The sequence below is a fragment of the Akebia trifoliata genome, chromosome 7 (assembly GCF_017979445.1).
Source record: "Akebia trifoliata isolate Shusen 1 chromosome 7, ASM1797944v1, whole genome shotgun sequence".
Classification (NCBI taxonomy): domain Eukaryota; kingdom Viridiplantae; phylum Streptophyta; class Magnoliopsida; order Ranunculales; family Lardizabalaceae; genus Akebia; species Akebia trifoliata.
The window spans coordinates 396,092-407,370 of record NC_141381.1 but is presented as its reverse complement, the minus strand read 5'-3'; the positions used below and the strand labels follow the sequence as shown (position 1 = coordinate 407,370).

Sequence of the window (11,279 nt, the reverse complement as noted above, 5' to 3'; positions counted from 1 at the left end):
GAAGAGAATGTTCTTGTAGATTTTTTTGGTGGATTCGAAGATATTTGATAATTTGGTTGAGACCGACCCTTGTGTTTCTTGCACACAGAATAATAAGTTTTCAACTTGCAACTCCACAAAATCTAAATTCTTATAGGAAAGTTTGACAATAGTGACAACCGTACGATAGTACATTTCAAAATGACATGGTTGCCCTAAAGTTTAGATATGTTTAATATCGAATATATATTCTTTTCAATAAGTCTCGATAGGGCACTTTCATGACTTTGGAGAATGATTTTAAAGACGAAGATGACAAAATAATCCCTTAAGAACAGATTCTTTGAAATATAACAATTCTCTTGACATCGTCACCGTGTCCATAGGACCCAAGAAAAGTCCATTAATTTTTTTTTCTTAAATGACCATGGGGCACTTCTCTTTCCAAGTTACTGTTCCATTACATTGAAGAACAACAGCATAATTATTGATTTGTAATTGCTAAATTTGATTACTTTTTCTCTCTCCATAATTTGAACATTTTTCCATTATAGTTTTGAGAGCCAGTAATATCTTTTTCCTTCCTTCTGCTACGTTTTATCTGTGCAGCTATATATGTGTAATCCCTACTTGCACTATAGCTAGAGCTTCTATTTTAGTAAATTCACTTGGTAGTTCTTTTCTGATTTGAGGACAATATCTATCTTTGGAGCATCTGAGGATTGAAGAAAGAAGTGGAGTTTATACAATTGGGAAGTCCCTTTTTCCATAAAAAAGATTCTCATCCAAAATCCTAAAGAAGGAAAAATAGAGAAGATTGTAGAAAAAAGAAAAAAAATTCGTAAAAGAAGCTGTGTAGACACCCCATTTTGGCTTAGGCCGAGTCCGAGAGCACCGAAAATATTATGCGAAAGGGCTTGACCTAAGGTGTATTTTAGGAGGGTTTAAAAATCTAATTTTCAAATAGCCACAAGGCTTGAAGGTCATTTTTTAGATTCTGAATTTAAGCCTGGCCATACATCAACTTTATCCAAACATATTTTTTGCCTACTAAGAGTGACATATGGCTAGGAGCACTTTTTGCCTGGTCCAAGGGTGCCTCACAACCAGACCTATTTTTGTTCAGGCTTTGATTTACCCAAGGTCAATTTTGTGGGTAGTTACAAGCCCATGTGTGCTCGAAATTTTTATGGATAATTACCTTTTAAACCCCCTTCATTAATGACTTTTCCCCAAGAAATCTCTCATTTTTATTTTTTACCCTTCCTTTAATTCTTTAACAATCTCACCACTTTGGTCTTTTTGTAATATTTCTATTCTTCCAACTAAGACCCTTGGTCAAATTGATCTCCACATGAGTGTAATTAAGGGTGCAACTTAATTCGGTTCAAACCGAGAACTGAACCAAACCGTGAATTTTGGATTGGGTTTGTTCGATTTAAATTAAGTAACGGTTCGGTTTCGGATTAAAAAAATAAGAACAGATAGGTTCGGTTCAGTTTTTGATTTAGGGTTTGTAAATAACAGAACCAAACCAAGAATCGAACCACAATACTATTTTAAAATAAAATATAATTTTCTTTTCAAAATTTTAACCCTAACCCTCATCTACTTTCCCCCTGTCTCTCTCGTCTCTTGCAGCTGAGTTGCAGTTGTGACTTGCGAGTTGCCTCTCAATTCTAACGATCGACGGTTCATTTATCTCTCTTGCAGCTGAGGTATGGCTGCGACCTATGAGTTTCCTCTCAACTCTGGCGGTCGACAGTTCATCTTTCGCTCTCTCTCTTTCTCTCTCTCTTTCTCTTTCTTGCAATTGAGGTGCAACTGCGACCTATGAGTTGCCTCTCAACTCCAGCAATCGACGATTCATGTCTCTCCTTCTCTCTCTCTCGTCTCTTGCAGTTGAGGTGTGGCTGCGACCTACGAGTTGTTTCTCAATTCTCTCTATTTTTAAAGTTCTAAAACTATCTAACAATGGGAGAGATGAGGAAATTCCTGCTTTTCGATAATAAATTAAGTTAAAAGTACAAATAGATAGACACTTAGGTTCCTATTTTTGTTTCTTATACCATTATACGTTGCTAAAACTTAGGAAAATGTTACTATTTATATTGTAGTTTAATTATTTCATTTTTCTTGCTTGAATCAAGTGAAAAAGAAGATACAACAGCAACTGTAGAACAACTCCAAGAAGTAGAATTTGAAGCAAAAGTTCTTCGCTCAATGACATGGAGAATGATCTTGACTCAGGAAGAGATGGTTTGTAAAATGCATTAAGAAAAACTTATTTTTCTTCCTTAATTAATTGATGAAACCCATAGAACCGAACAGAACCAAACTGAATTAAGGTTGGGTTGGGTTGGTTCAGTTCTAGACCAATTCTATTAAGTTCTGGTTCCCATATAATGGAACCGACCTTCGTCGATTCAGTTATGATTTTGCTCTAAACTGAACCAATCCAAACTAAGTTGCACCCCTAAGTGTAATTACTACCCTACCCCTTCTTTTTAGAATCAAAGTTAGGTAGATTATCCTTATGTCCCAAGCTTATCCTCAATCCAAGAAGATTCAATGTAAATTGATTAAGTTCAAGAGGTTTTGATAACTTTGCTTAATCTTTATAATTCTTTAGAACTTGTCAGCAAAAACACTCTTAACCCTAGGTTGTTAAAGAGTTAGTTAGGCTAGATGATCTTAATGTTCAAAATTCAATTATATATTTACATGCCATCTAGCTTAATTCCTTTTTGATTGACACAAAGCCAATGACTTAAGGGATCCTTCTACCCTCCTCACAAAATTCTCTAGAAATCGTGACCTTTTACAATCCTCTCATCTTGATCATTATGATTGGTGAGACCTATAAGTAAGTAAAAGACTATCAAGGTCAACGAAAATAGAAGTAACTTTGATTTTCTCTAGATGTTTTGTTGAAAATATTAGGAACCCTAAGATTTAGGATAAGTTTATCCCTAAGGGTCTCCCAAAATCTTAAAAATAGGAAACCTTTCCAAGGCAAAAAGAAGAGCTCAAGTGATACAAAATTCTATCCAAGTTTCTCCTCAACACCCCCTAGCCTACAAAAACTCTGTCGAAATCACTTCCCAAATACTCAATAAACTCTAAACAACAAGAAGAAGAGATCAGGGTGAGGTGTAGTTACAATTTTTTAGTTTTTAATGTAAAACCTCCTCCTTCTATTTATTCATCTATTTACATTCAAGCAAGTTTACTTTTAAGCTTTCTTTACTTTGAGCAATATAAATTCTCATTTTCTTTAGCTTGAGGCTTAGGGGTAGAGAGTAAAGCCTCCTAGAGTAATCTCCCCCCTATAAGCCCTCAATAAGCTCCATGAGAGCATTAGAGTAATAAGACAATTTAATTTTTTTACATTGGTCAATTTGTGGGTTTCATTATTGATCTATCATATTATTCTTTTTCTTTATGTTATATATATTTAGTAATAACATTTACTATTTCAATGGATCGTGACTCAAAAGCAAACTCGACCCAATATTCAATTTATTCGAGTTTTGAAACATATACCCATCAATTATCTACATGCGTCATGTTGTGAGAGGAGTGAGGTTGATTTGGGACCTATACAACAAGAATTGGATTAGATTTGGAATCAATCGATAATACTTATTTTATCGGGTCATTATCGAATCATGTCTTTATCATATTGTGGATCCAAATTCGTTGAAATACTTAGATACATTATATGTAAACAAAATATAGCACAATTAGATATATTTTAAGACATTTCATTTTTTAAAATAGTAAATTATCTATTATACCGGATTGGGACATGGCTTATCCAAAACCAATTCGATAGATTATCAAAGGAAAAGGTTGAATTGACTTCCTTCCACACTGTGCTGATGTGGTAGTGTGGAGAGAACCATAGATTTTTTTGTCTTGTATCTGGTGAAAAAAATCTATGGCTCTCTCCACACTGCCTTGTTAGCTGAGTTTTGAAGGAAGTCAGTTTAAAACAACTATTATAATGTCGTATTTTTTCAGAATGAGAAATTATTAAAACCCAAATCCTCAATTCAAACCCAAAGTTATTATATCATAATGGATTGTATTGTAGTTTTCATCTGGTTTTTTGACAATTAATTGATATATGAGTTGTGATAAATTAATGCATTTTTGGTGCATGCACTTGACGCACTTTGGAGTAGATACAAAGGGTAGGGATCCAGAACAGTGTGTCGTGCCTAACAAAGGTTAGGTGGTACTCCATTTCATGCCACATGGTATTTGAGGGACCTACTGACCATATGGATATGTGGTCCATCCCTTGGTGAACCTACGTACCAACAATCATAGTGTTTGATAACTTGTATCCACTAGATCTAAGCTTTTGAAAAAGAGTTTGAATCCAACGATGCGAAATCATTTTGAGACAATGCTAATATCAATGGATGCACATCATCGATCAAAATGATATTTTATGGGTAGGTTCACTGATAGATGGACCACATATCCATACGGTCCGTTGATCCCATAAATACCACATGGTATGAAATGGGGTGTCACCTGACCTTTGTTAAGTACAACACACCGTTCTAGATCACTACCCTTTGTTTCTACTACAAAAGTATGTCAAGTGCATGCATCAAAAGCGCATTAATTTATCACGACTCTTGATATATCCTTATATATGTCAATGCCTTTCCTATCTATGGAATGATGAAGACCAAATACATATGCATACATAATGTAGATGATATATAAGTATACTAGGGTATACTTGTGCCTACGACATGGGCATCCTCTCTTGGGTTAAGGGGGTAAAAGAAAAAAAAATTGAAGGGTATTATTATATAAAAAAAATTGAGATTAAACAGGTAAAAGATGAAAAATAATAAAGTCGTAAATGAGGAAATATAGTAAAGTTAGGGGAGGTGAAAAACAAATGAAATAAAGTGGATCCCAAGAAACTATAGCTTAATGAAAGGGGTATTGTGGAGGTCAATTTTGTGATTGACCTCGAGATCTAATTTTTAGCAAGACCATTCACCAATAAGTCGTAGAATAATGAAAAAAGAACGAAAGAGAAAAAAACACAAAAGATTTTTTACGTGGTTTGACAAATACGTCTATGTCCATAGGTTCGAGGAGTCGTTCCCCTATAAATTTGATTTACATGACCTTATCTTCTCGATTCCTCTCCTCCTTTCTCCTATTTTACAATGATCTTAGCTCTCATTAAATAGAAAAATCCTAAAAAAATTCTAATTTTACTTAAATTAGAATTGACCCAATTATCCCTTATCCAAATTAATAATTATAAAAAAAGAAAATAATCCTATTAACTTGGAATTTTTTCCTAATAAGATAGAGTCCTCTTCAAATAATACATCGTGTCAGTCTTGAGATACGTGTTAATGATATGAATGAACAATTTAAATAGGAAATAATTTTATCCCTCTACATGTATTAGTAAAAAAATTGAGATTAAAGGGGCGAGAGATGAAAACTAATAAAGTGAGTTAAAGGGGTAAAAGAGAAAATAAAGTAAAATTAAAAGGGCATCTTTTTTCAGGTTAAGGGGTTAAAAGTGGAAAGAAATAGAGTTTGAGGGATATTATTAAAAACTTAAGATTAAATAGGTAAAAGATGAAAAATAATAAAGTGGATTAAAGAGGTAAAAGAGAAAATATAATAAAATTAGAATAGGTGAAGAAAACAAGAAATAAAGTAGGTCTCATGAAATTATAATTTGATGGGAGATTTAACCCACAACACTATAGTTGATTGGACGTTTGTGTCATACACAATTGTTCCAACTCAATTGTGTTTTAATATGAGTCGTGCTGAAGTAACATTGAAATATACATTGATTTTGACATTTTGATGTAGTGGTGCACACATAACCATAGATGCTTTTCACTCATTTCAATTTAGTGTTACTTGAGCATTATCCTTTTATTATATAGATAGAGAGAGAAAGAGAGAGTGTGTGTGTGTGCACGTGTGTGAGGGAGGGAGGATAGAGTGCAAGGGAGTGAAGTGGGAGAGGGAATGTCAACTTGCTTTTATGTACAACATAAAAGAGGAATGCGTACTCGGACTGTGGCATGACAAATTATAGCATAGGTTGAAGAAATGAGGTACGAATTGCTGTCACACGCACCCACGCCAGCGCACAAAATATTAAAAGCGAAGATGGAATTGCTTTTACAGCTACGAAAGAGGAATAACTTATCCCAATTTCTCAGAGTCTAAGATTCTCCAATGTTACCTGTTTGGAGCATCCAATAAAAAAATACTGCACGTGAAACAAATTTCATAAACATCTTAAATTTTATTCTAACTTCCTGATTAAGATATTGATTCTGATCTGGCAAACAAGATCTATTTCGATGTCAATGATCCTTTGTGACTCAGATCATTTTCTTCTTTGATATATCACGTTGTACATTTTCTATATCTATGTGCTTTCATGATGATGCAGGCATGTGTAACATGTGTGCCATATAGATGTGAATGTGGCCATGATTATATTGTTCTGATCCTTTGTATGAGAGCCAATCTTAAAGCCAAAGGGCCCCAACTTGCTTAAGCAATGGAATTAGAGATCCACTTAGGTGAAGGGTCATGACCTCATGAGCTCCGCCCACCAACTGACCACCTATGAACACAGCTGGTACAGCCGGATTACATCCCAACCTCAAAAGTGCCCTTTCCTTCTCCCTCCCTCTTGGATCGTCCTCGAGCTCGTGAATTGCAGCATTGACCCCAAGGCCATTGAAGAGAGTCTTGATAGTATGACACATGCAACAGGAGCTCTTACCGAAGATCACCACCGCACGTTCGGATGCCAAACTCATCATCCTCTCCATCACGGTTAATTAATACTCAATCGAAATGTAGATTAACTAGGAATGGTTAATTGATATTATCTAGCAATGTGAGTAACTAAAGGCTTTGGCTGTGATGAGATTGAGTTCTTATGGAGAGTTATTTATAGAGGTTGATGAGGGTGGTGGATTGCATTGTTTATTAAGAAAAAATAGAAGAGAATGTTCCCTTAGATTTTTCGGTGGATTCGATGATAAAAGCTGACCATTTGGTTGATACCGACCCTTGTGTGTTGCACTTGCACTCACACAGGATAGCTAGCTAGTTGCTCCTCCGACCACAACAAATCTTATTAGATGCTTTTTTAAGTCTAGGAAATTTTAATTTACAATATATTGACGACAGTAGGGTATAAATGTGAGTTGCACAGATGAATAGCATTCCAGAATATCTAAGTAGAGAAAGCGCACCTTAATTAAAATAACAAAAAAAAAATTTCTTGCCTTTTGCCACATTGCATAGAGCTTCTCAATGGAGATGCTCATTTTCGTAAATTCACTTGGATGTTCTCTCTTGGTTTGAGGGCTTTCTACAAGCTATAAAGTGTCAATCTTTGGAGCATCTACGAATTGTAAAAGCAGCTGAGTTTATCCAATTGGGAAGTCCCCTTTTTCATAATACATATGTATATATATCTAGATGAGATTACATGGACCCACGGACCACCTATTCTATGGACTGCATGTCCACATGGAACCCAAAATCACGATTGGGTACCACATGTATTAGAGTATACTAGGATGCAATATAAAAATGTGCAATGTGAGGCACTGAATCATAGTTTTAGATTATATTAAATCTTAAGAGATTAGGATTAGATTGTGGATTAGATCGGTTAGGATTTTCATTTTCTATATATACCTTCTTAGGGTTTCTGTAATGATCATCTAAGAGAATCAATAATATCTCATTCTTCTATATGGTATCAAAGCCATTGATATTCTGATCGAATTTTAGATCTTAATTTTATTTCTTTGGCGGGCAGTGATGTTGTTGCTCACCGGACAGCTGCTCCGCTAGCCACTGCTCATTGTCAATAATTATAACTTCATCTTCATTTTTTGCCTACCACATCTTAATAATTGATTGTCATTATGCCGCACCATATGTCATTAGATTTGGTCATGTTGCTGCAACTATCGCTACAAACATAAAAGAAGGGGTTGAACTTTCCAATTTTGTAAGTTGCAACAACAACAAACATTCCCCTTAAACCAAATCCCATTAAACCAACATTGGACTTAATTTAGTACATCTCATGTACCTGTTGCAAAAACCACCCATTGCCCAAGTTGCATTCCCAACCAAGTTCATTTGCTTATCCCTACGCCCCAATCCATCAATTTCTTTTCTACATTGAATTTTTATTTTAACAATAAATCTTTACCTCCCATTCTCCAATTTATATCTCCTTGATGGTCTTTATATTTTAATCATTCATAATCTTCATTGAGGTAATCAAGCCACTCAATCCAATCATATTCTTTTTGAAGAGATCATGGTAGATCTAATCTAATGTACCATCGGCTTCGATAGACTCCACAATGAGCCCGATGCGACAGTGGTAGATTTCACAGATAGGCAGTGACCATCAATAACACAAAAGATATTGTTTGGCAATGTTAACCATCCAATTATGAGATCAATGGTTACTTTTAATGTAACCAATCACCCGTTCTTTATTCCAAAAAACATGTGATTACGGGATTGTATTAGAGTATACTAGGATGCAATATAAAAATGTGCAATGTAATACACTGAATCATAATTTTAGATTAGATCAAATCGTAAGAGATTAAAATTAGATCGGTTATTATTTCAATTTTCTATATATATCATCTTAGTGTTTTTGTAATGATCATCTAAGAGAATTAATAATATCTCATTCTTCTATAGCATGAATGTAGAACACAAAATTTTGGAAATCTTGGGATTTTACTTCAAAAACATGATGATCATGGAAGATTCCAATTCAAATCAAAGATTTGAGAGGCACAATAGGTTTTGGTCTGAATATTGTTGGTTTTGGTCTTGTTTTAAGTTTCGGGATTCTTAGGAAGGGTCTGGAAAATTAGGATTTTACAACAAGTTAGAGGAATGGTTTGAGACTCTTGTGTTTAGGTGTTTGGGAAGACTTGAAAATTGTTTGGGAAGGGTTTAATGCTTTTGGGATGGTTTTTGGAGTGAATTAGGATTTCTAGGAACTGATTATGAGAAAGGCCGGGAAAGGTTTTTCAGAGTTTGTTTTTGGTTTCTGGGAAAGTTTTGGAATGTCTTAAGTTTTTTGGATTCGGGAAAACATTTGAAAAAGCTTTATGGGTTTTGGGTGGCGTTCATGTACGGATAAATAGAATGGGGAAAATGCTAGTTAGAGAGAGCCACATGGAATCTAATCGTATTGGAGTCCCAACTGTAAAGTAAGTACCCCTTGGGAATGAATAACTTATCCATTTGTATTTTTCGAGCCCATACATTTTGGCAACTCCGATGGGGAGATTGAACCCATACCACGGTTGTTAAGCATGATGAAGAAAGCCAAAAGACAAACAAAGTTGACGTGTGATGAAAAGCCGACTAATGGTAGACAATAAGCTATGGACGAGACAACAGGGTGAAGTATAAGACAACCACATGCATAGGAGATCATGAACGTGATTTTCCAAGGCTTCTCTCAGGCGAATAGGGATATACTCATTGCACTACAACAGATTAGATAGGTAATGAATGACCAGGCATCTTTGCCGGTAGTTGAGGTTGTTGACCCGTGAAGTAGATATACCTTTGTGACACCCGAAATTCGGAGCACTGAGCCAACCAAGAATATATGAGAGGAATACCTTTTGATAGGGGTTGCAACAACAAACACCCAGCCTAAACAATATGTGACTATTGGGGAGTCGCAGAGCAAGTCTTTTTTAGAGGATAACTCATAAAGCAAGATAAATTGCAATGATAAATGAGTCTTGCCATCCTACTTATCTTCCCTGAACCGAATCCTTTCACCATTACCCATTCTAAACGGAATCCACTTCTTAAACTCTTGACTAACCTTAACAATACCCTTTCAAATGCCAAACCCAAAAGAATTCTTCACCTCCTCGTTCTCCCACCCAAACCCCTTTTCCTAAAAAAATTCATTTATTACTCTCCTCTAATAACTTGATTTTTCTTTTTCAAAATGCCACAACCATTTACCAAGCATAGTCAAATTAAACAACCTAAATCCTTTGATACCCAAACCTCCATTTTTCTTTGGAGCACAAACAACATTCCACTTTATCGAATGACACCATCTTTTTCTATCTTTGTCGTTTCACATGAACTCCTTAACCATCTTTTCCAGCTTTGCCTCGACACTCTAGGGCAAAGATTACCGAAACAAATGATATATTGGGATACTCTCCAAAGTGTTCATGATCAAGATCAGCTACCTTTAGAATGAAATACGATTAAAACATGATATACGACTTAAATCAATAATTAAATAGAATATAAATCTATCAATCCGTCAAATACTTAATATACTTTTAAAATCATATATTAGTTGTCACACAAGATACATACATTACATGTAGTGTAATTGATAAGAGTATTGAGGATTACGCTGATATAACTGCATTAGCTATGGAAATCGATATTCTAATATTTAATCGGTATGGAATTCCAACGTTATTTCCTGATTTTGTGGCTGGTCTGGCATACCACATTAGGGTAACTATTTATCTACCTCAGGTTTTCCATTGACCAAGGTTCAAATACATGAACTAAATACGTTAGAGGTTTTGGATTAAGCTGATTTTTTACGAGGATGGTCTCTATGATGAGAAGCTCATCCTCACAAAAAATCAGCTCAATCTGAAACTTATGAGTTCATCAAAAGTGGTTTACAAATTATTGGTAAAAATTGATGGTCCACATTCTAAATCACTTTTGATGGGGTTAGAAGTTTCAGATTGTATTGATATTTTTTAGAATGATCTTTTTTTTTTTTGATTGATAAGCTGGGGTTAAAGGGACCCCGCCCTGAAAACACTACTATCGAGTGTAAATACAAGTTAAATCTTCCTCAATAATTCTTAAAAGTTCTTGAGGAACATTACACATTTCTTCATCAATGAAAAAATCATTTGAAACAGTTCCCTGTTTTGCTAAAAAATCCGCTGCCCGATTTGTTTCTCTCCAAACAAATTCAAAAAAACAATCCGCAAAAAAAAATCTCTGTTCTGCAATTTCTAGCAACTTTTCATCATATTTCCATGATGGAATGATTTCTTTTTTTATGCATTTGATTGAATATAATGAATCTGAAGAAATTAGAAGTCGATTCAATCCCCTTGATCTAGCAAACCTCATCGCCTCTAGTATTGCTTGAAGTTCAATGTGAATAATATCATCTGCTGCAATATTACTCCAGCCTGCAAAAA

At 34.9% G+C, this 11,279-nt stretch overlaps 1 protein-coding gene across 1 annotated transcript; it reads right to left on the bottom strand.

The window, feature by feature from the left end:
- Positions 1-6,481: 6,481 nt before the first annotated feature.
- On the bottom strand, positions 6,482-6,914 carry LOC147397820 (putative glutaredoxin-C14). The gene has a single exon (XM_086448914.1). It carries the CDS (start codon positions 6,834-6,836, stop codon positions 6,528-6,530), a length of 309 nt encoding a protein of 102 aa, XP_086305040.1. The 5' UTR covers positions 6,837-6,914; the 3' UTR covers positions 6,482-6,527.
- Positions 6,915-11,279: the final 4,365 nt, after the last annotated feature.

Excerpts from the sequence above, each read along its gene's own strand:
- LOC147397820 (XM_086448914.1), bottom strand. The coding sequence starts at position 6,836 with ATGGAGAGGATGATGAGTTTGGCATCCGAACGTGCGGTGGTGATCTTC.